The 26,192-nt window shown below is 39.3% G+C and overlaps 1 protein-coding gene across 1 annotated transcript in view; it reads right to left on the reverse strand.

Annotated features, from left to right (window-relative positions):
• The window catches only part of LOC133998944 (junction plakoglobin-like), a 161,941-nt gene that overhangs the window by 38,676 nt on the left and 97,073 nt on the right, over positions 1-26,192 (reverse strand). Inside the window, exons 2-9 of the mRNA XM_062438002.1 lie at positions 20,600-20,654; positions 17,181-17,414; positions 9,218-9,471; positions 8,888-9,126; positions 3,783-3,984; positions 3,545-3,689; positions 3,354-3,457; positions 941-1,060 (exon numbers count right to left, since the gene is read on the reverse strand). Coding sequence (XP_062293986.1) covers positions 941-1,060; positions 3,354-3,457; positions 3,545-3,689; positions 3,783-3,984; positions 8,888-9,126; positions 9,218-9,471; positions 17,181-17,414; positions 20,600-20,615 — 1,314 coding nt within the window. The 5' untranslated portion in view covers positions 20,616-20,654. The remainder of the gene's footprint in view (positions 1-940; positions 1,061-3,353; positions 3,458-3,544; positions 3,690-3,782; positions 3,985-8,887; positions 9,127-9,217; positions 9,472-17,180; positions 17,415-20,599; positions 20,655-26,192) is intronic.

Here is a 26,192-nt window from a genome sequence, read left to right on the forward strand (position 1 = left end):
TCTTCACCACACACATTCTTACTTTTGTCACCTTATCTAATTCTTTTAATCTTTAGTTATTCTTTATCTTAGTTTTCTTAAGTTTTTGTAATCTTGTAATTTTTGTCAGCAAACATACTGAGAAAAGGCCTTTAAAGTAAACTCGTCATTAAGTTTTGCATTCAGCCTGTTTTTGACATTTTTGAGGATTTTGACGTGTGGCCAAGGCTGACATCTCTCCAGAAAGTTATTAAACAGTGCACTAGTTATATTGGACTTTTCCTCCATCTTTCATCAACCTGCGAGAGCTTTTGGGCAGATAAACATCTGTCAACCCTACGACTTGTCATAATTGAGAGGGACAAAGTCTGCTAGCAGACTATCACCGGACCAGGCAGTCTGACAGGCCAGCCGACCCGGATAATCCTCACTTCATAAAATTCATCATTCACCATCATCTTTCATTCATGTCACTATATTGAGTTACAATCTGTTGAATTCATATGGTATTGCAAACTCATCATTACATTAGTTAATAAAATCCATAAAACTCAATCAATTGTGTATGTCTATTCTTTGAAGTGATACAGGGGATCTATTGAACTGTAGAGCCATGAACTTCAGATATTTGACTGATTCAGAAATGTATTGATTTATTAATTAGTAAGTCAAACAACCAATTAAATAAGTACAATCCTTATTTCCTCATAAACATGAGGTGGTGCCCCTGATAACGAGAAATTATAACTTTTAATATCCATAATTGCTACATCACTAATAGACTTGTGGGGGCAACATCTTGTTCAAAGCATGGAAAGAGAAGGGTGGAGTCTGGTTTAGAAGATTAAAACCCTTAGTGATGGAAGTGATGGAATGACATAGAAAAGAGTCACAATGTGACCAAAATTATCAGATATCCACATACCCATACAGTTTACCATTTCATAATTAACATGGCTACCTTGTTTCGTGAGTTGTTACAGGTTAGGTTGGACAGGATGCCAGTGGCGCAGGTCAACATGTTGACATCATCTGAGCCCAACTGAGTTACCAGTATCTGCAGAAGACCATCTAACCCCTCCTGGACAGAGTGACCAATGGAGACAAAGAGACAGAGAGAGAACAAATGAACAAATCATAGTAGGCCTATGGTTTCTGCTTATAGTAGTAGTAGTAGTAGTAGTAGTAGTGACAGTAGGCGCAATGGCAGTAGTATTAGTGGTAGTCGCACTGGCAGTAACAGCAATGGTGCACTGTGGAGAATTTAGTGCCATCTAGTGGAACAGACTTGGCAAAAATGGAAAATAATATTCATAATTATGTTTTAATTAGTATTATATAATCACCTTGAAATAAGAAGTGTTGTGTTGTCATTACCTTAGAATGAGCCTCTATTGGCCAGCAGAGGGAAGCTCCACTGGCTCCAAAAATAAAACTGTATGGGGAACTCTATGAGAAAATGACCCTACTTCTCACTAGATTTATTACCTCGGTAAACAGCTTTCTAATGACTTTATGGTCTCAATTGTTAGTTTCAAACTATAACAGCAGGATGTTCATTTTATAAATTATCCCATTTAGAGTAAAATATGGCATGGCTATGTTGTGACTGAGAAGTCACTAACACAGTGACAATGTTGGTTAGGTAATGTAACCATATATAGGCTTAGCCATAGCCGTCGCTATGTCAGTGTATTTTCAATACATTCATTTTTAACATTTTGGTCTTAAAAGAAATCTTGTTCAGCGTTTGGTTGTACTAAAAGACCAAGGAGTCAGGTGTTCAGTTTTTTCCTTGTAAGTACATTTTTTTTTTAATGGTTTCATGCTTGCTTTCTGCTTTCAAAAATTAGCGTTCGCATTATCACAGTTAACCACAGACTGTAAATGCACCACACTAAACAAGCTAACAGCTAGCAGTTGACATCTCAGTCCAAATATGGTCATTGTAGCTCCAAAAATCCAAGATCGCCACAGTTAAAATGCAAACGCAATGCTTAAAAACGGGAGTCCAAGGGGTGACCAAGTATGTTATAGATAGTGGAGCAGGTGGACCCAAATGCAGAGACCGAAGGGCTGAAGAAAAATGTCATCATACTTGGAATCGTAGGCAAAACACCAAAAAGCTTTGGACTTAAATACAGACAAGACTTAAATACAGACAAAACTAATACATTGATGGGGAACAGGTGACTAGACAGGGACAGGCTGACAGAACACTGGAGACAGGGCAAGGGTGACGAGGCTGATACAGGACTGGGTTGAAGGCTGGGGAAAAACACTTAGGGCAGGGCTGGGCTAACGAAGATGATGCAGGACAGATGTGGAGGGAAGAATGGGCCGGGGAGGAGTGCAGGAACACAGAAGGGAAACAGAGCAAACTGAAGATCAAAAACCCATAAAACACACTTGCACAACCCAGTATACATTAAACCATCCAAGAATAAACTAAGTAATGTAATGCAGTCTTTCAAACAACAACCCAAATATAAATAAGCAAAACAAAATAACCAAAAGGGCTAAACAACATAAGTATATCACCCGGAAACCGAGAAAAACAAACACAAAGAGTTGGGGTTAAGTATCTTGCCCAAGGACAAGCCGGGAATTGAACCGCTGATCCTGATTAGTGGACAACCTCTAGATGTAGTAGTGGTGGTATCACTGACAGTAATAGTAGCAGTTGAAGCATTGACAGTAGTGCAATGACAATAGTACTGGTGGTGGAAACTAGAGCCCTGTACAGAAATGTTTTCTTACTGCCACTCCCACTGGATTCCTGATGGTTACTGTCTGCTCCTGCAATGTGTGTTACACACTTGCATGCTCCTTAATTTGTGTGTCCACTCCCACCTACACCCACAAACATTCTGACCACAATAGAACATAGTTTGTGATTTTGTGTCTTCTTCCATCCCGCAGGGACAGGTTTTTTTTACTGTGTAGTATTAACAAAGAGAAACAGCGAAATTACATTCTAGTGCATAATTACATTCACACAAGAGCAATAATTACAGTTATTTTAGTGCAATAAGTACACCTATACTAGGGCAAAATTGTGTTGTATTTATTTATTTATTTTACTTATTATTTATGAGCAGGGGTATTCAATTAAAAATCACTGAGGTACAATTTGTGAAAATTTCCTCAAATGAAGGTGCAGAACATCATAATGTCTGTGTTATTTTTCAGTAGCTTGAAGTTGTAATCCTCAATATTTCATCAGTTACAGGTCCAGGTCTGGGTAGGATGGTGTCTGGTCCGGATCCAGACCGCGGTCCGCCTAATAGTGACGTCTGCATGTTTTTGGCTGTGGCTATTTGTTTTTTTAAGGTTTTAATTTTATTTCATTTAGTTAATGAATCAATACATACCTGTTTGGTTGCAGCATCTGACAGGTTACGGAGTGTCCACAGACAGTTTTGGATCAAACGCTGACTGGAACCCGTGAGGTGCTGACCCAAAGCCTGCATACCACCTGAACAGAGGTGTACAAGTACATTAACATACTATACACCCATCTCCATTCAATGGTCTACATTCATGTTCAGTAATGTGGACATACCAGCCTCTACTATGGCTGGCTTGTTGCTGGGACACACAGACAGCACTTTGAGCACACGGCTGGTGGTCCACAGCAGCTTCTCATAGTTGTAGTTTCTCGTGATGAACACCAGACCCTCTGGGCCCCCATTGGCTAGTATGATTAGCTGATAAGAGACAGAAAGTAGGTGTTATTCTGTAAGTGGACATAACTAAGATCTCCTGTCTGACATTGAAGGGTCACACAAACCCACCCTTACCTTGCTCTCCTGGTTGCCATAGGACAGGAGCTGGAGACAGTCAGTAGTGATGGCTAGGAACTTGGGGTTGCTCTTTTTCAGTAGGGGAACCATCCTCTGTAGGCCATCAGCGAGACGCACCGCCATCTTGGCTCCCTCTTGGTGCAGCAACAGGTTGTGGAGGGTGGTGATAGCATAAAATAAAACTGATTCCACTGGCGAACTGCATGAATGGGATAGACAGGGAGGAGGAAAACGATAGAGATTTCATCAAATAAACAAATTTCAATGAGCATAAAGACATCTATGACTTTTATTGGTCCCTATCACCTGCTAATGTCTCATTTTACACAAGTTTGTAGGACATGGGTGATGATGCTTTTGTAGTTGGAGTTGCTTGCTCACAGCCCAATCCTCCATCACTGAGCAGATGAAAATGGAAGCTGTGTGTGTGTGTCTGTGTGCAGCATGTAACTGCTTGTGTCAGTGTGTGTATGAGTAGCTAAAGCATTTCAGTTCAACAATGTTGAAATGTCACCACTTTTAGCTCGACATTCACTGCTTTTACCTACAGGCTTTTGGCATTTATCACTACAATGCCAAATATTAACATTTTAGGTACATTGTAAGCTGGCAATTAATACATACATGCTCCAATAGCTACAGTACATGCAGTTCAGCAGACAACAATACTAGATTACTTTTAAATGACAATGCAATCTGGAAAGGGTAAGCCATCCTGATTTCAGCAGTGTTTGACATCTGTAGAATCTACCAATGAATATGCAAACATTTTTCATTTTCAAGGTTGAAATAAGGCTGGATATAAGGTGTCCCCTACTTCACTGAGAAGATGTCAAAGGTCATCATGCAGGAGTCAGTGGACGACCAAACATCAAGGAGTTAACTTTCACAGTTGTCTGAACTTAATAAAACCTTAACTGTAGGAGTGGTGGATTAGAAAAATAAATGTATTTGACCTGCTAAAATAGGTGAAGACAAAGACTGTTAACAGAACGAGGAAAAGAAGGACAGATGGAGGAAGAGTGACATAAAATAGCTTCATCAAAGTACAGAGCAGATACAGAAATGCATTATTTTGCCAACAATGACTTTGAATTTGATGTTCAGTTTTTTTATCCACATGTCACACACACACACGGAAAGTAAAAAGGGATGTAGGAGGTTGCAGAGAGTGACGATGGAAAAGAACAAAACCAAGCTTACTGAATGAAAAATGAAAGAGAAAGGGAGATCAAAGGTGGGGGAGTGCATATTAGCAGGCAGAGGTAAAAAAAAGGACAGAGAGAGAAAAGCTGCATGTAGATAACATTAATGGAAGTCACACACACCAACCCTGCCACTCACGCTGATGCTCTTTTATTTTTTATTTTTTTATTCAATTTCCTTTCATTTTCTGTGCAAATTAAGCCCCTGAATCAATTATAAGTGTGAATTATCCTTCCCCTGTTAAGCCTCAATGTAAGGGATTAACTCTGCAGCCCTGCCTGTGGGTTGGAAAGGCCCCAAGTTTGGTGCTGAAATAGAAGGCTAGCCTGTTAGCCTTATCTGCTACTGACAGTTTGATACTGTCAGAGTTTAAAACCTGGCAGTATCAAAAACATTTAATCATGCCTCAATCTTAAAGCCAACACACATCTGCATGGTATGACACTCATCGAAAAAACACAGCCTCTTTGCTCAGGTTGTCAACCTAGCAACCTTTAAAGTGCTAGCATTCTCACACAGCTGTGTCAACAAACACCTATCATAGGGTTAACATTAACATTATCACCCTCCATTTTATATCACGTTAGGGGAAGTTAGAATAGTATATATTATGTAAGGCTAAGGTTGAAATATTGACAAAATCAAAAGATATAAAAATAGTGATCAAATCAACTAATGACCAATTAAAAACGGGTGACTGAGGTTAAACTATTTGAGCTGCTAGCTGTTGTGTCCAACACACACTCTACCATTGTAGTAGTACAACAATGTAAGTGGATGTTGAACTCTAATGGACGCTTACACCAACTGTTCAAAAATGCCTAACAAGAGATATTTATCCTTTGTGCCACTGGAAGTACCACTGGCAGTCTAAGCAGTCACTCAGGACGTGGCTTATGAAGGAATGCCATGGCTTCTTTGAATGTTTTGAATAATCATTGCTGGTTGTCATGGAAAATCCTCAGCATTTTGTGGAGGAGTAGTGCAAAGAGCATCTTTCTGACTGTAACTCTCTACATATGGTGAGAGCAGGACTCACATCGGGGAATAGTATGACAGGTATGCTGTTGTGTTGAATGTTTTTTTTTCTCCTTTGAAGCACACACAGGACCCTTTGCTAGTCTTAATACTTCAAGAATCCGATTATGACAGGTCTTGGTTTCCTGTCAGGCGGGGGTCTGGGGAATAATGTCCAGTATGCCCGCTCTATGATGATGGGATTGGAGAAATTGTCAGGGTCCAGGGCAGGTGGAAGCCAGTCAGTGAAAAATTTCACTGGGTTCGTGCCTTCACATCCCTCTGGTAGATGTATGATTCAGATGTTATTGTGCCAGCTCTAGTTTCAGTTAATTGACTTTTTCAAGCAGGTAGTCATTGTTTGTCCAGTTCTAGTAGCATGTCTTCCACTATGCTGATCACATTTTCTGTCTCTGTGACTCTTGAAACTGGTCCATTTATGGTTTTGTCCAAATCTGTGATGGCACTATTAGTCTCTGACATTTTGGACTCAACTTGGAGAGCAAGTTTTTGGTTTCCTTCAGTCCATGTAAAACACTTGGCATATGAAGTTAAGCCATGCAATTCCAGTCAAGACTATGACGATAAAGTATGCTGATGAAGTTACATGCAACACAGTGCACTTATACATTTATGAATGGTGTGGTGGTTGTAAAACTGAAACATTTATCAACATCACTGTTGTTTTAGCACACATCAGTTTTATTTTGGCAATAAAAACCCAGAACTCCAGAGTTATACTTATAATATATTGGGCTATTATGTTGATGACCACATAAAGTTTTGGCAGTGTACAGAGTATACATGGAGTGAATTTGATTTGATTGGAAATATTGTTTCTTTCAAAATGCAACTCAAAGAGTATCTCCACACTGGATCTTGTGGAGGAAAAGCATGTAGCACTGATCTCTGTGTGTTGAAAGTTGTGATGTAGTGTTGTGCTATAGTACTAAGTGAAGTGGTGTAGTTAGGCATGCAGCAACCATTAGCTGGCAGTAAAAGAAGGATTATTAGACTGGGTGCAGTTACTTTGTTTAAGATTAAACCTACATTGTGGAACTTTTGTCTCTCCCTTCTGGTCAGTCAAAGCAAAACAAAAACACTGTCGACATACACCTCCTAGCTCCTGTAGCGCACTGTCATCACTGTAAAAACAGTGGATCAATGGGCACCAATCCCAGTGAAAGACCTTGTTTCACTATCAGTTTGTTCCATTTAGTCCAAAAACATTTGGAAAGTCTAGGAGAATCATTTCATCCCCATTCAAATTAGCTGATGGCAAACTAGAAGTAAGTCTCTAGTGCAGATGCTGTATGTGCCCCAACACCCACAGAGCATGCACAGTATGCATTCATCCAGGTCATTTCCTTTGCTCTAATTTTTTTGAGTTGTAGTCTTGCAGACTTACACAACACACCCACTTCAATACACAACCTCCTCCATATTTCTTACCCTAACAGCATGCTACACAACTCAACACCTTCTAATAAATGATACCAACCATCTCACTCATGCCTAAACCTAATCAAGCGGGTGTGTCATGTAGTGAAGTGGGAGTGTCTTCTCAAGTACTGTGAGTAAGTATACAGACCTTTTTTGACAATTAGCTGGCAGTGATTGGCTTAGTCAGCATTGCGTGAGGTCGTTTGGCAAGGGCTTGACTGTAATGGATGTTCATTTATATGGAAAAGTCCCACATTCCAGCTTTAAGGCTAAATCTGTCTTTATAAAGGAATTTCTTATTCATCCAAGGTAATAGATTTTATTGACGGATAAATTAGAAATTTAAAACTTAAAGTGGGTTCAGATCGACTTACAAAATGTCCTTGAAGTTTTTATAATTGTCAATGTACCACCCCCTGTGCACTGCAGATCATGGACTATTTCATCCAAGCCACTGCAACTGGTGTGCATCACGAACCTGTCTGTGTATGTTAAAATACCCTGAACACAGAGAAAATTATCAATTAGAAAATATTTCTTGTACTATTACTTCCACTATACTAATAGTCCTGTATAATTTGGTAGCCCATTCAAAAAGTATTATTCCACCATCTGTGGACTTTTCTTATGGCACAATTTGCAGTCTGATCCTATACATACCTGACCTTTCATCATACAACTGTCAAATTGCAGTTGCCAGTTTCGAATAGTCCATTTTCAGTGTAAGCTTAGAGAGGCCATCTGTTTTTCTAAATATCTTTATTACAATTTACTTTTTCTACACAAACCAGTACTCTGACCAAATTTCCATGAATATGAACATTTTTGCTATAATTTTAAGAGCTTACTCAATGTTGTGCTCCTCACATTTTTTCCCCCCTTTTTTCACATTTAGCAGGAGCATGTCACTTCGACCACACTGGAGAGCCCCCTTAGCTACTGACCCACCCAAAGTGTGTGAAGGAGAGATATTGCAGGTCCTTCCTCCCTGCAGCTGTCAGACTGTACAACCAGTACTGCTTCCAGGAGACTCCCCCAACCTGGACAATGTGACAAACTGCACTTTAATCTTCACTACTGTATAATATCAGTATTTAAGGTCTACTTCTCCTTTCAGTTCAACTGTGATATATATATATATATATATATTCATTCTCACTTTAAAGCTGTGTAATAACAATCTAAACTCTCTACTTATTTACTTTTGTAAACAACACTTACTAGTGTTGATATTTTTATTGTGTTGTACTTTAATTTATTGTTCTTTCTTTTTTTTATTGAGGCTTTTTACTGTATTGTAAATTTCCCCATCGTGGGATTAATAAAGGAACATCTTAACTATTTTAAATTTAATTACCATATTTTTAGCTCCACTAGTGGATATATTGTTTGTTGCATTGATGTCATTTATAATTATGTAATCTAAATATTTGTACCTCAGCATGCGGACCAGCGCTGGTATCCCTCCAGACTTGAATATGGCCAGCAGACCCTCCCTCTGGTGCGACAGGCTGTGGAGCACACTGGCTGCACAGCGAGCTGTCTCTATGTCAACTGCTGTCGTCATGGCACGCACCACAGCGCCCACCATGGCTGGAGACTGCACCAGCACCCGGCGACTGGCCTCTTTTCGGGTCAGCTGGTTGACTATCATGGCTGCTTTGTTCACCACAACCTAGAAATTGAAAGGAAATGACTGTGTACAATATAATGTGTATGTGTATAAAAGCTCAAATCCTGAGTAATTCAGTGTGAAAGCGGTATACCGGATCCTCATCAGCAAGAAGCTTGGTGAGCTCTGGCAACGCTCTGGTGGCCAGCTCAGCATCGTCCTGATAGTTTATCAGGTGGACGATGGCTGTCTTTAGCAACTGGGAAGGCTCAGCCAGTCGTTGAACGTTGCTCTGCTGCGAGGGATCTGATTGAATGGGCATGGCCGCCTCGCCCTCCACCAGGGTCTCTGGGAACATGGCGGCCCTGACACGCTGAGCCCGGGTCAGTGAGTACTGAGAATCTAAATCTGTCAGATGGAGAAAGAAATAAGACAATGTGAGACAGTTAGTGTGTGTATGTCAAAGGTGTATAAACAAAGAGACATGAAGCCTGGGTCACACAGCGTGTGTGTACCAATGTGTGTGTGTGTACGTGTGTGTGTGCGCATGTACGCGTGTCAGAAAGCATATGAGAACAAGAGAGACCACAACCAGGTTGAATTAATTGGTTAAATAATGCTTCAATATGTACATATCTAGTTTTTTCTGTCTTTTCAGATAGCAAAATGACCAGGAAGACAAACAAGTCAATCCAGTCTCCTCCAGATGTGATGCTCAGAGGGGTGAAAATGCACAATATTGTCGTACAAAAAATGCACTTATAGGAAGGTTTTTTCCTGTTTATATGTCAAGCTGAGTGCTGCGTTTCAAGCTGTCTTTAGTTCATTGATTACCGTGTATTTTACTTAACTGCATGTATAAGTTCAATTTATCTGCATGTGTTTGGTTGCGGTCTTTATTTATAGTTATTGTTTTAAGTACAGCCTTTTCTTTAACTTTTCACTAACACTGGAGAGGGTTTTTTTAATGTTTGTCCTTATCAACGGAGGCCACACAGCATCCAGACCAGGGAGGATTCCCAGTAGCCCCAGCCGAGGCGCAGCAGTGTATTGGAGGCCTTTTGACGCATATGGCAGAAGTTGGACATTTGCCCAAAGCCGCGAGTTCCCGTTCCCAATACACTGTTACTGAAAGCTGAAGTACATTGCAGTAGCCAAAGAGCACCCTATGGTTGTTGGGACGATTGTTGGCTGTCTTTTCTTTGTTCCAAAGTCACCTGGAGGCATTGAGCTGGCTCAGAAGGCCTCAGTGAGGGGTGAGAACAGGCCAACCTACCAAGGCATCAGCGCATTGGAGACCTCTGAACTCAGCTGGCGGAGGTGAAGAGGGACACCTGGTGGTGAGGGCTGGATAAAGGTGGAAAACAAGGAAGACTGAGCACAACAGTGAGCCCTCTAGGACTGACTGATTTTAAGACTGTGGGCTTTACTCTTACTTTTAAGGACCTCCCCCTTTTAGAAAAATACTTTTTGTTACCAATAGTTTTATCTTGTCTCACATCCTTGCAAAATAAATATCTACTGTTACAACTCTTGCGCTTGTGTTTATTAAGTACTGCTCACCCTCATATGAAATAACCTGAAAAGGTTTGTAGTAATTGAATAGTTATAATCATATAATTACAACCACCCTGTTTTACATATGTTCTCTTGGTGCAGGAGATGTTTTAGGTTTTTGCATTTCAATGAACTAAGCATTTTAAATATTTTATGACTGTCTACATTTTACATATTTGACGACCCATATCTTTTGAACAGAATCAGCTGAAGAAGAGTAAGATCACTCTATTCCTACCTGACACTTTAGGCTTCCATTACAAATTAAAAGGAAATCTATTCAGTATACATTTTACGTATGTTCCACCCCTAGTAATTAAGGTTTGGAGATTAAGTTTGATTCTGTGAATCAAAATTCAACATTAACATGATAATGAGTATTATCTGAATACATTTTTGTATCCGATTTTAATCGACTCTTTTGCATTAATTACTCAAAGGACAAACATTGAGTTAGAATGCATTTCACTAAATGTGATCTAAGGTGACTAAATATGGCTGAATCTGGACCAAACAATGCAGAGTCACAGTGTCTGCCTCAGGAGCGGTTAATAAATGGAGACATCATGAAGAGTAGAGCAGGTGGACACAAATGAAGAGACCAAAGTGAAAGCAGCGCTGCAGAAAAAGGTCTTTCTTTCTGGAACAGGCATGTAAAATCCAAAACGTAGGCTAAGCAGATGGACTTGACAAAGGCTCCTACTGAACCGAAAACTAAGACTTAAATACGTTCGTTTTGGTAGCTCTAGATAACCTGAAGCCAATCTCTGGCCCTCGTGGCTGCAACATTTCATTCAAATGTCTGCCCTATCAACTTTCAATGGTAGATTCCGTGACCACGGGTAAAAGAATCAGGGTTCGATTACGGACAGGGAGCCTGAGAAATGGCTACCACATCTAAGGAAGGCAGCAGCTGTGCAAATTACCCACTCCCAACTTGGGGAGGTAGTGACAAAAAATAACAATACAGGACTCTTTTGAGGCCCTGTAATCGGAATGATTACACTTTAAATCCTTTAACGAGGATCAGTTGGAGGCCAAGTCTGGTGCCAGCAGCCATGGAAATTCCAGCTCCAATCACATATGTTAAAGTTGCTGCAGTTAAAAAGCTCGTAATTGGATCTCGGGATCAGGGTAACGGTCCGCTGTGAGGCGAGCTACCATCTATCCCAGCCCCTGCCTATCAGCGCCCCCTCAATGCTCTAGTGTCCCGCGGGGTCCGAAGTGTTTACTTTGAAAAAATGAGTGTTGAAAGCAGGGTTAAGGCGCCCAATGTCAGGCCCCAGAAAAGGTGTTGGTCATGTGATAGACAGCAGAACGGTGGCCATGGAATTCAGAATCCACTAAGGAGTGTGTAACAACTCACCTGCTGTATCAACTAGCCCTGACATTCTCAAATTTTTAAACTGAGGTGGACAAAACACAGTAGGGCACGTTAATGAAAGTATCTGCATTTGACCGGGTTAAGCCAATACTGAAAATATACCAGATCTGCCCCACACACATTCTTAGGATAGGCTCAAGACATCTTTACATTTTACCCCCATGTGTGGCTGTATCCACTTGATTGGTGCTGTCAGTTGAGCCGCTGATGTTTAACCTAAGTTCAGGGCTTATGGGAAAGGGTGTTACTGTTTGTTCAGACAGAAAGTGAAGCAAATTTTAGACATCATTACATATAAAGTCAACGTAAAGTGGCAAGTTGATGCAAATTTGCGCAGATATGCATCTGCATGTGCACTAAACCAAAGGTTGCCTGCAAGGTAGGAAATCATCTAAACAACACCACACTTTGGAAAAGGTCAGGGACAGTTCTGCATTATTTGCAGCAAATGGGTTAAAAATGGGAAATTGCAGATTTGGTGTGTAATGTCTAATTACACACCAAATCTGTGTATGTTTCTGTACGTTTACGTTTAATACATAGCATATCAATATTTAAGCAATACCTGTCATATCAACATTTCCACAATAGGTATCATATAAACATTTAAAATGACATGGTTCAGTTGACATCTATATGAGTTGTCTTATTAGGAGGAGAAAGGGTTGGGTGTTTGGCTAGAATCTTAGATGGAAAGTATCAAAGCAGAGTGTCCATCCAACAAAACCTAGTGTGTTTAGTGAGACGTAGGGACATTTGCAACTTTTTTTTTTTTAAATTAATTTTGCATTTTAACCTTTTCCTCACCCTTGCCAAATGGTTCCTGTGCCTAAATCGAATCAGACCTTAACCACAGCATTTTCACATCATAAAACATAATAATTAAACTGACCAACACTGAAACATAGAAATACAACGTATGAAACAAACATTCCACGTGTCTGTGATTTGAAGAAATTTACTACGCCAAACAACTGGGTTGCACATGGGATGGATACATATGTAATATTTTTCATATTTGAAATATTACATGAAGGTTTGGAGAATGTGACTCCTGAAATTAACAATAATGGAATTTAATAGAGAGAATATATAGCCCCTTTGTTTGAATTAGGGGTGGGAATCTTTGGGAATTTTAAAATTCAATTCAATTCCAATTCTTGGTGTCCGATTCATAATCAATTCTCAATTCAAAACCAATTCTAGATTGAATGAATTTTCAGTCCCATGTTCCAGTATACCGTTTGCCAAACCATTCACTGATGTCCATAGTCCATTGAAATACAATATGAAACATAATGTAGGGCAGACTGGGGTAAGATGAGCCATTTTTTATATTTGGGATCACTACATCAAGGCAATCACAGTTTTGTCGCTAACTAATATATCTGCATATATTTCAGGATGTTGTGCATCCCTTCAAACAAACAGAATGAGTGTAAACATAACTGTTTCGATAATATACAGTAGCATGTCCAAAAAAGTGGTCTCGTGGCACAACTTACCCCGTGTATGGGGTAAATTGAGCCTAGGAGCGGGGTAAGTTGAGCCGTATCCCTACTCCTCCCCACCTTCTCCCTCCCTAAATAACAGTCACTTCTTCACATTCATGTGTATTTGTATTTATTTTACACAATTCAACAGGTACTATACCCTTTTTAAAATGTATTATTGCATATTACTGCTTAACAGCTGTTTTGTAAAAAAAAACATTTTAACATGAGAATGCCTTAAAGTGCGCTTGGGAAGAGAACATTAACAGCTGTGGTCAGTTATGGACTAGTAACACATTTGAACAATCTGAACTGAAACTCTCATCCTCTCATCATCCTTCCTTTCTTGCTCTATCTATCTTCTCTTCTATCCATCTTCGTTAAATTTCTCCCTCCATCTTCCTCTCGTTACATCTATCCCCAACCCACCGGCTCAACTTACCCCTGGCCAAATGGCTCAACTTACCCCAGAGCTAGCATTTTGACTTTATTAGTCCCCACAGCTAAAATGATGCACTTTTATGCTAGGTTTATGACCTCATGTTGTAGCTCATAGATACCACAATTGATTTATAAAACACATTTAAAATTATCTATTTTGGTCTAAACACAATTCTCATGAAACTTATGATAGACTAAATTCACTTTCAAGAGTGAAACTTTTTTTTTTTGAAATAAAGATCTAACCACTTTACCCAGGTGGTTCTTACCTTCACAAACTCCATGAAATGATGCCTTCCTCCTAAATATTTGGTCACATGATCAATGTTTTTTACCGTTTCCTAGCAACAAGGGTTGGCTCAACTTACCCTTTGGCTCAACTGCGTTGTGGATTGTTTGATTGATGTTGATGTGGTGCTTTGCTCTTATCTTGTACTGCCTGAGTCTGTATGTTTCCTTGCTGTATGTTGGCTGTTTTTGTGAGAAAGTGACATTCAATTTCCCCTCCAAGGGATTAATAAAGTACTTCTTATCTTATCCTATCTAATCTTCTGAAGGCTGTGCCATTGGTGAATGTGGCTTGTAGTGTAAAAGCACCTTGAGTGGTTTGAAGACTAGAGAGGCACTATACAAATGCAGTCCATTTACCATTAATTATGCCTGACAGTCGCCAAGTAAGAGTGATGCTTTTGAGTCTGAACATTTGGTTCAATTAATTATTTCATCATTTAAAGTATGTCCACACCTTTTATTTCATCTCATCTTTTTATTTGTACCATACACATCAATGAAGAACTTAATACAGTCAATGTTTAGCAAAACCTTCATGGCAAAGATTTACTAACTAACTAAGTAATGTAGGAGCTATCTGCAGGTATGAAAACATATTTATTACATGCTTATTTGTGTTTATATTATTCCAAACTGACAAAGCCAACAAATAACAAGTGCTTGGACCAATACTATTCACCTTATATATGCTTCCATTAGGTAATATTATTCGGATACACTCAATACATTTTCATTGTTATGCGGACAATATTCAATTATATCATTCAATAAATCCTAATGCAATCAACCAGTTAACTAAACTACAAACATGCCTTAAGGACATAAAGGCCTGGATGACTTACAACTAAACTCAGAAGTTATTGTTATTGTGCTTGGCCCCAAACACCTTAGAAACACATTATCTGATCATATAACTACTCTGGATGGCATTACTTTGGCCTCCAGATGCTGCTATTGCTGAAACCATGTAGTTGAATGTTGTTTGAATCATTGTCTTTCCATTGTGTAGTTATCTGAACTGTGATTTGTTATTTTATGTAACTGTTTCATGAGGTACTTCAAATTAACAATGTAGATTTTAAAGCACCCCAGAAATAAATTCAATTAAAAATACAGAGTTTGAAGCTTTGTGATTATCTGACAGGCACAGAAGTATGTGCAATAACTAAAGAAGTTATAATTAACTCACTAGAGTTAGTTGTCAGCAAACAACTATTTTCTAGGTAAATACATAGTGAAGTAAGCCACAGTACCTCATTGTGTATTGTTATCTAAGCTTCTCTGTTCTTTCTTTTTGTAGCCACACTGCCTGTGCATGCATGTGAATGCACAAACAATATTACAAGCTTAACTTTTCTTGACCACAGTTTTTAGAATATTCGTGTAGAAACTGAGCTGTGATCTTGTCCACCTTAATCAAAAGCAAACAATGTTATGGCAAAAGAAAAGGAAAAAAATCACCTCTGCCCTGGCCAATGAGCTAACTTTCCACCATTTTTTCTCCTTCAAATTATTGAACCATACATTAGCAGCAGCAACAGAATACACTTTGGTACACCTAAAACTCTAAAATGCAAATATGCAGAAAGCATGTCTAAATTTGTAATGAGATTAAGGCAGTCTGCAAGTTGCTAACAAACAAGCTAACAAAGCAACAAATCTTAATCAGTACATAAAAGTAGACCTTCATTTATTATTCATTATTATTATTTGTAAATTAGATGGAAGTAAATGTTGAGTAAGTGCCCTGTTAAAGCTTTGCACATTGTCTGAGATGGTTAGTTTCAATAAGCTATAGATCAGTCTGAATACTGATGAGAGTATTTGATGTAGTTCTGTAAAACCAGTGATGAAAAAATTGAAAGTAGTTCCATTTAGTAAAATTTGCTCAAATCAATTCATTGTTCTCTTCATCATTCCACTACAACACACAGCTACTGTTTGTCAAACATTAATACTACACTTACATTTTGGCTTTAGCTACTTAAAGTGGACCTGTTATAACTAATTAGTTATAACTAATTTCCAGCTCCATGGACTCCACTAAAGTAGCTTTGCATGATTCACAGCTCGAATTATATTATCTTGTAGTGGCCTTTTATGCAGCCCCTCAGTTTAGCCTCTGTCTCTAACAGGCAGCCTTAGCTCCGGTCTGTTTTACAAAAAAACATTCTTAGCCAGCCTGTGCAAAACAAATTTGGTGCTTGCCCTGCTACATGCACAGGGACCTTTGACCTTTGACCTTTGACCAAGTAGGCAGCAATGAAATCTGAACAAAAGTAGTCAACTGGACACCTCTCCAAAATGCTATTTAAAATCGACAGTAAACAGCCTCAGAGGAAAAAGATATAAAACAGACCTACACTATAACTCTTTTTAGGGAAGAAAAATGCCAGCAAAATGTTGTGATTTATGGCTCATAGTCCCAAGTTATAGCCTACTATATACAGTACCCATTTTGTTGACATTTTGCTACACATATCATACGTTTTTTTGTTTGTTTGTGAATTTGATTAGTGTCATGGTGTCAAACCAAGCTTGAAAAAACTCTGTCTGAACGAACAGCATGTGTGTGCCAATACAGTTTGTTAGGCGACATGTTTTTAAGGGATTATTTCCTGGAAGAGACATGTCAGGTGATAAACAGGAAGCAGAAAGTTATCTCATTGTGAAAGTTGATTTCATATTTAAAATGAATGAATAGCAGGGAATGGTTTCTTCTGAAGGAGTACAAACTTCACATGTTCACTGTATTAGATAACAATCACATGTTTTATAATTACTGTTACCATTATTAAAATGCACTTATCATATTTTTTACATTGTTAATTGACCAAATGTTAATCAAAGTTGAATCAAAATTCATTCACTCATGCCTTAGATAATCATATGTGTCGGACAGATCGATGGGCAAACAAATAAATCACTGGCAGCATTATAGAAAGTCTCACCTGTGGGGCTCTCTAGTCCACCAGCCGCTGTTTCTCCTCCTCCCCCAGAAGTGGCAGTAGCAGGAACAGTGGTAGTATTAGCTGTAGTACTGCCAGTGTACTTCTTACTACCACTGTACTCAGTGTTGCTCTCATCATCCTGCACTGTGGTGGCTCCTGATTGGATTCCAGAGTCTGAGGCATAGTAGGTCTGCTGCCACTCCGCCACTTTCACCACACTATCCGCCTCACTCACTGTAGGGGAAAAAACACATGGCACACATTAGGTACTAGTAATTATAGTAATTAGAGGTCCTCACAGATCCAAAAACCTGTGCCCGAATTCAAAAAGGCAAAAATGTAATAAAAAGAACCATACTTGAACCCGAACCGGACCCCTCTATTATTTGAAAGACTTTCCTGGACCAATAAAGAACAGAGAAATGTCAGATCCGAACCCCACCGGGAGACACAGACCAGATCAGCAGCAATCTCAAAGCTGAATGCTATTAACATGTTAACGTTAATGTTGTCTTACCTAATGTAACAGAACTGGGACGTGTGGACCTGGGACCTAGACAGCACCCATCCTGGACCTGATTGACTGTATAAAACATGTATCTAAACCTGTACAGGTCCCAGGTTGGATGGCAGATCCTAGGGTTTGGGCAGACTCTTGAAGCACTACTATTACAGCGGCTAGCACTAATTTCAACCCTACTGCTGCTGCTACTTATACTACAGTAGTAGCACTTGAAACTGCCCCACCTTGCCACAAGAATGGTGCACCTGTGTTGCAGATACAAAGCACTTGTGGAGAAACACAAGATACAAGATAATGTCAGTAGGGGTCACCCTGTTTAGAAGGAATGATTACAGCAAGGAAAACTTCTTTATGGGCACCCGACTGTCATTTTCAGACAGACTTAAAAACTTTGAACCCATATTTTTAATAGACAAAAGACAGTGATTGTCACAGCTGTGACCTGAGTCTCTGTCACCGTCTCCGTGTGTGTGTGTGTGTGTGTGTGTGTGTGTGTGTGTGTGTGTGTGTGTGTGTGTGTGTGTGTGTGTGTGTGTGTGTGGCCTCCTGGTTCCTCCCTTGCCTGTTCTTCTCCGCACCTGGCCTCAATCTCATCATCATCGATCTCCACACCTGGTCTCAATCACCTCAACAAGCTGCTGCAGTATTTAAGACCGGTTCTTCATCGCCAGATAGTTCTGCTAGGCATGTGGTAACGCTGGGCCGTACTTCTTGTGTGGTTTTGCTTAGTGAAGAGTATTATTGTTGTAACCCCTCTCTCCTGTCCCCTCCACAGTTTTCGCCTTCCCCACCTGCTGGTGCCCTGCCTCTGTCCCCTGGATCCCTCTCCTTGTGCACTGCCTTCCCCTCCTGGACATTCCCTCACCAACCTTCCCTGGAACCCTACCTCAGACCCAGCCACTGCTCCCTCACTACCCCCACTCTGCCTGTTATTAAAACCCTTTTTTGAGTTACCTCCAGTTTGTTTTGCTCGTCTCTGGTCTGCTCTGGGGTCCTGTTGTTTCTGGTCGTTACAGTGATATTGTGAAGTCCAGGAAAACACCCTGTGGTCATGGTTTGTGGTTGTGTTGAACTAGTTTAACTGTGCTGTTGCATTTCTTACATTGGTGCATGGTCTGTGATCCCAAAAATTTGGTGCAGAAGTCAGGAATATATTAAGCATTGTTTATTCATGGAGAAACTGTGTGTGCATCAGCACCATCACAAACTCTGTCTGTCTTTTGTCTTGGAAATGGTAAGTGTTCCCTGTAGGGAAGGTCTGGGGGAAGGTTAAGAAGTGACTTCATTTTATCCAAAGCTTATGCCTTCTCTTTCACAGCAGAGATCCAGCTTTCCTCTCATATACACTCACGAGGCATCATAATGCACACTTATGGGAGCTGATGACTCTGTGAATCATCTTCGATCACATAGAATAATGTCATTAACCTCTACTGATTATTTAGTTGGACAACTTAGAGATCATAAAATAGATATTTGATGGATGTCTCAGTCAACAGTGCAAGAGTTTAGACCTTAAAGAAAATGACCTGTAATGTAACTAGTTTATGTATGACTAAGAGGCATCAAACAAGAACACATAATGGGAAATCAATGGAATCCTTGGCAGCTGGGATGTCAGCACTTGCAAAGCAGACATACTTCTAACTGTGGACTAAAGCTGAAAAGTGAAATAACACATTTTAGAGTTAATAAAGTAGATGTGAAATAGATGACTGAGAAATTATTCAGAATTATGGCAGTGCTAATGTATTGCTGCCACCATGTCAAAAAGATGTTTCTCGTTTTAACAAAATACTTTTTATATATCACGTTATTCACATTATAATATTGTTATTATTAGATGAATCATTGGTATTTATTGGCCCATAACTACGGTGGCCCTGAAGTGCAAATCACAACAGCAAATCGCAAAACACAACGGCATTAGAGAGACTCAAACCAGAAAAGGTAGGTACATGGTAGGTACCTACAGGTAGGTAGATTTGCTGTTGTGATTTGCACTTCAGGGCCACTGTACATAACACCTTAGAAACACATTATCTAATGATATAACTACTCTGGATGGCATTACTCTGGCCTCCAGCACCACTGTAAGGAACCTAGGAGTTATATTTGGATATGGATCAGGATATGTATTTTCTTTTTGATACAGCTTATAGTTAGTGTCAGCCAGGTTTGTCTTGAACCAGCTCCTAGTCATGCTGCTATAGGCCTAGACTGCCAGGAGACTTCCCATGATGCACTGAGCTTCTCTCTCCTCCATTTCTGTTCATATCCATTTACTATTTATGCATTTCACTATCTTAACTTCTTCCCCGTAGTGTTTGTGCTCTCTCGCCTCACAGGTGGATGCAGAAGCCCGGGCCATGGACATCCAGGTCCTGATAGATGGCCATGCGTGCTGCTGTTATCATCAACTCATATTCCTGTTATTTTCAATATTGTTTTTAAAGAGCCTCTTTCTCTCCTCTCTCCCTCTTGTGTCTCTCTCTCCCTTTCTCCCTCTTCTCCGTCTCTATGATTGTGCGTACATCTTTTAGAACTAAGACCATTGTGGTTTGATTGCACTTATATTGTTGGAAAGATCCCTTGATAGGGGCATGCACATAATTCCTCTGTTACAAATAATCAGTGCTTATGGCTGTGAGAAAATAATAATAGTCCATAAAAGCCTTGTAAATGCTATTGTTCCTGATGAATGGAATACAAGCATGAATGAGAAGCATGTTAATTCCATGACAGGAAAACAAGAAGTTGTCGTATTTGCTCAAAACAGCATTTTATTCTTTCTTATGTTCCCCATTTTTCTACTTGAAATAAATGAATAGACTTTAAGTCTCACTGCACACAGATGTAAAATCACACATGCTTAACGTGGTGACAGAGTACTTACTTTGCATGGACATCATTTCCGTCCACTGATACCACTGCCTTCACTGACCTCTAACCTGTGGAGAAACACAGGAAACAGGATGGCATACAAAATGCAAGTTAATCCTTTGGTGGAGGATTAAGACTTTAATTACAATATTCTGCAAAGCATGTTAAGGGATTACTTCTTCTCAAAAATCCTCCAAGACGTCAGTCGCTGATACATTTGCTTTTACAGGGATCAAACTTGTGACCTTCCAGTCACCTGTTTGCCTTGTTAAAGTCTACAGAACTGACTATGATCATTACTGGAGTGTGATTAATACACACAGGCTGGATTATTGTAATTCATTATTATCAGGCTGCCCTAACAAGTCTCTAAAGACTCTCCAACTGGTCCAGAATGCAGCTGCACGCGTTCTGACAAAAACTAGAAAGAGAGATCACATTACTCCTATTTTAGCTTCACTGCATTGGCTTCCCATAAAATCAAGAATAGAATTTAAAATCCTTCTCCTCACTTTTAAAGCTCTTACTGGTCAGGCTCCATCATACCTTAAAGAGCTCATAGTACCTTATGTACCTACCAGAACACTGCGCTCCCAGAACGCAGGCCTACTTGTGGTACCTAGTATCTCTAAAAGTAGAATGGGAGGCAGAGCCTTCAGTTATCAGGCTCCTCTCCTGTGGAACCATCTTCCAGATTCGGTCCGGAGGGCAGACACCCTCTCTACTTTTAAGAGTAGGCTTAAAACTTTCCTTTTTGATAGAGCTTATAGTTAGCAAGCTCCTAGTTTATGCTGCTATAGGCTTAGACTGCCGGGGGACTCCTACCTCCATGATGCACTGAGCTCCTCTTTCCTCCTCTCTTTCTCTCTCTATCCATCCATCTATATCCAATAACATTCATGTACTATTAATGCATTCAGTAACCTACACTTCTTCCCCGGAGTTGTCTGTGCTTTCTCATCTCACAGGCAATCTGGGCCTGTAGACGTCCGGATGACAGATTCCAGTCCCGGACCTTCTAGCTTCAATGTTTATTTTCAATGTGCTACTCTCTCTCTCTCCTATTCTTCCTCTCTCTCCCCTCTACCCCAACCGGTCGAGGCAGATGGCCGCCCACTTTGAGCCTGGTTCTGTCTGAGGTTTCTTCCTGTTAAAAGGGAGTTTTTTCTTGCCATTGTCGCTAAATGCTTGCTCATGTGGGAATGTTGGGTCTCTTTAAAATTAAAACTTGAAGAGTACGGTTTAGAACCTGCTCTATGTGTAAAGTGCCTTGAGATAACTTTGTTGTGATTTGGCGCTATACAAATAAAGATTGATTGATTGATTGATTGACTATATAGTGTGCAGATTTATCAATGTGGCTGTTAATGAATTACCATATTGGTAGGTGTGTTTTATTGATTGCCTTATGATATACAATATGATGACATCATTAAGAAAATTATTAATTTTCTTCATTCAAATATTTTGTGAACCACAAATACTTCAGAAATTTGAACTTGAAATTGAACTTTGAGTCACAGGCAGGCAGATGCTCGAACAGTGTTGTAAACTCAGAAAACTGAAAAATGACAGCCAGAATAACAGCTCACATATGGATAGAGAAAAACAGACAAGGAACAGAAAATACCTGAAAAAAGGAAAAAAGGACAGGAGTTCAGCTCCTACCAGGGCAGTTTAACGCTCCTTTTCCTAGCAGAGTTTTCATGGGATACATTAGTCCATCTGAAGCCACTGTATCAGGTCACAGGTGGGCTACTGCGGCTGTTGTAACTCTCCTTTCTTTTTTTTCTTTTTTTTTAACTTCTATCACATTTAGTTAAGGCCACAGCAGAGGTAGGATGTCAGATCTTTTTACAAGATCTGACATCACAGGGAGCATTGTAGCATGACCTTTTTTTTTTTTGACATTTTAAAGTTTCATGTTTTTTTTTGAGAAGTTGGGAGCATGGGACAGGCAGAAGGTGAACTTGTTAGCAAACAGCTGCCTATTTGCATGTCTTCAACTGCTGAGGGAAATATCAGGCTGTTAACCACTTAAAGCTCCACTATATTCACTACCTAGTTCACTACTTTTGTCTGCCAGCTGTTTGATGCTGATGTGTGTGTGTGTGTGGGTGTGTATGTATGTGTGTGTGTGTGTGTGTGTGTGTGTGTGTGTGTGTGTGTGTGGCAATTGGCATTGCTTTAGTTTCTTTTTTTTTACCCTTTTCTCTGGTACAGTTTCCCCCATGTATCATTCCTTCCATCCCTCCTATTTTACTAGTAAATGTAATTTAATATTGATTATTTTACTAGTAAGGGAAATACTGCTTGATGTGTCAAGGGTGAACACATTTACATAGATGGCTGAGAGACACATATAAAAATTGACAGAATAAATACAAATCGAATGGAGATGATTTTAATTATGTTAATATGCTATAATACACACATCATATTTGAAGACATCTTCTCATTCTCTGATCTGATCCTGATTTAATTTGTCCATCCAAACTCAACAAGGACCATCACAGTTACAAAACTCAAAAAAGAATATATTGAGTACAGTTATACCGGACTCTAGACCACACCATATACCTGTGGTCTGCAATATAATATGACATTTTCTGGAGAAGAATTCTGAAATATGTCATTGGAGACGGTCCTCAAGGTAGCAAGTGATGTTAAATCTGTTTTTGAGCTGTTAAAGAGTAGTCAGGAGACCAGAGCTAATAAGTGCCAAGTGTGCAAGCTGATTGGTCAGTTGCATCCATTAGGCTGATGATACCTGCTTGTAGGATATAACACATGTAAGCTAATGAAAAACAGGTCACACAGTCCAGGATTATGTTGATTACACCATCACTTCATCCAGACAAGCTGGCTCTGTCAGCTGGGCTTAATCTCAGCCTTGCCTGGTGAAATGTCAGTTGAAATAAACTGTTTGGAATCCTGGAGTGTGTCACCAAAGTATTTTGGCTTTTTTTGTGAAACATCTGCACAGGTATTGTCGACAATTATTGACTGTAACCTTAATATCACATACTATACAACAGAAGAAGAGAGTGCAGCAGAGGGGTCAACATGTGGAATATACACGTGACCTCACCCTCTCCCAGCTTTTATTCTCGCTTGGTCTTTATCAGTCTGTAAAGGCTATTATTTGCATCTCATCGCGAGTCAGTGAATATCAAGGTATTTTATGGGCTGTCATCAGATGCAGCTCAACCAGCTGGTGTACTGTAGTGTACTTGAGTTTGGTTATGTTATGTCTCATGTGCAATCATGTAAGCACACACAGCCTTTATGTTGCTTTAAGTAACAGGGTAAATCCCCACCAGGCATTATGGCATGTAAGGGGCTCTTGGCAGGAAAGATGAGACACTTTGACCTTTCACCAGCTGTGGCCTCTGGGAGTTAGATAAGTGAGCTCTGTAGAGTTTGATATGCTTCACAACATTGACATTTGTATAACTGTGGCTCATTCCCAGGCATATTTTTAGTTTATGGAAAGAAAAAAGTTCTTATCACGACAGCAGTAACACCAGAGTGTATTCTTCACAAGCGTTACCAGCTGTGTGTAAGGGTTAGTGTCAATATGGTATAAAAATTATTTGAATGATCTTAATTTTTCAGTGTTAATTACTTCAATCAATCAATCAATCAATCAATCAATCAATCAATCAATCAATCAATCTTTATATATAACTGTAAGCTTTATTAAAAAGGAAAGTTTGAAGCCTACTCTTAAACATAGAGAGAGTGTCTGCTGATTCTGGAAGATGGTTCCACAGGATAGGAGCCTGATAACTGAAGGCTCTGCCTCCCATTCTACTTTTAGAGATACTAGGAACCACAAGTAAGCCTTCTTTATGATAATGGAGGATGAGTAAAGCAGAGTACATGGAACATTTGAAACATAATGAAACTGTGAACAGATGGAATGATAAAAGGACGCCTGACTACTAAGACTTGTAGGCCTTATTATAATAAATGATAATGATTATTTCTCGACTGAATTTAAAACATAATACAAGAGTGTCTTGTTGTCAGATATTCCTTTTTTAAAACTGAAATAACATGAAAAACCAAGTTCACTGAATCTTGTGACTGTCATATTTGATTGTCAGTGTGCATTTCTTCAATAATGATGTTTGACTGTAGAAGTAACATGGTCAGAGTGTATCAGATGTTTATTATTACTGGTTTTACTGGTTATATCCATTGATGCAACCCAGTGTCAAACAGGTGTAAGCAGTATTTTTTCATAAAAATCTGATTCTATACAGGAAAATAAACATGAACTAAAATGTGGAATAAATGTAAACCACTTTTTCAATGCAACAAAATGTTTTTTTTAACAAATATTACATCATTGACCCCAACTTATTTAGATACAATAGTTGTTTTTAGGATATGTCCTGTTAAATGGTGACAAAATGCTTTAAAATGTAAATGAAGAAACACTCCAAAAATGTTTCTTTTCATTTGATGTTTTAAAATGAAGTAATTAGTGCACTTAAATACACTGTAGGATGATAAAATATTTAATATGTATCATTCTTTTGTGGTTACACCATTTGACATTTCCAGAAGCATTCAGTCTTGCTTTAGGTAAAAAAAAAATGCTGCAAATGTCATTTTCAAACTATTTTTAACATATTTTTGTATTGTTCATCTTGCCAACCCTTATTTATTACTGACCCATTTACTACAAACTCCATTAATAACACACCCAGCCATTCTAAAGAGCAGTAGAGAATGGTTAAGGAAGATTAGTGGTAAAATTCCTTAAATTCCTGATACAGGACAATGGACAGAAGAAATCATGCATGTTAACATACTGCAGTGAAAAATTAAACATCATTAGTCGTTCTTTGTTCAACAGGGTGAATGTGTCAGCAGGAGTTGTCACTGTCATGCTCCTCGAAACCTTTTGCAAGATACCAACAGCAGATTTATGTCATTTGAAAGAAGCTGTATATACTGAACATATTGTTATGTCAGAATGCAACAGACTGTTCATGTACATGTTAAAAAGGTAACATTATTACTTTTTCATCCCACCTTTGTTTGCAGGATTGATAGTCATTTTACAAACCAGGTTACAATCCTGATTTTTTCTCTTTTTTCTTTCATGTACTCCAGCCCCATGTTAGTATTGTAACACTTAATATATCTTCCCAGCACCTTACTCAACAAGTCTCCATTTTACACAGTTACCCTTCGTGGCAGTCTACTGTGTAGCCTCCTGAGCATGCTGTCAGTGTGGTGTAAATTTGCTTTGCGCCTCCATAGGTTAGTTTGAATCCCTGCCTAATTAAAAACGGAGCAGACTCTGTAGGATACATGAGGCGTTGAAATGTCATGGAAAGTTTTATCATTTGAATGTTCCCTCTCTGGTGTTTAAACACTCTGAAGGTAAGTACATATGGAAGAGAGAGGAAATGAGAACAAGGGAGAGAGAATAATGGGAAGAGAACAGGTTAATGAGGGAACTGATAATGAACTGAAGGACAGTGAAGAAATAAGGGTAGAGACAAAGTGAAAGGCAGAAGGGAAAGACAAGAAAACACTTACTCTGTTGTACCTGGGGTGGTGTATGGGTGCCCTCACACTAGGGC

This window comes from Scomber scombrus, chromosome 18 (genome assembly GCF_963691925.1).
Source record: "Scomber scombrus chromosome 18, fScoSco1.1, whole genome shotgun sequence".
In the NCBI taxonomy this organism is placed as follows: Eukaryota; Metazoa; Chordata; class Actinopteri; order Scombriformes; family Scombridae; genus Scomber; species Scomber scombrus.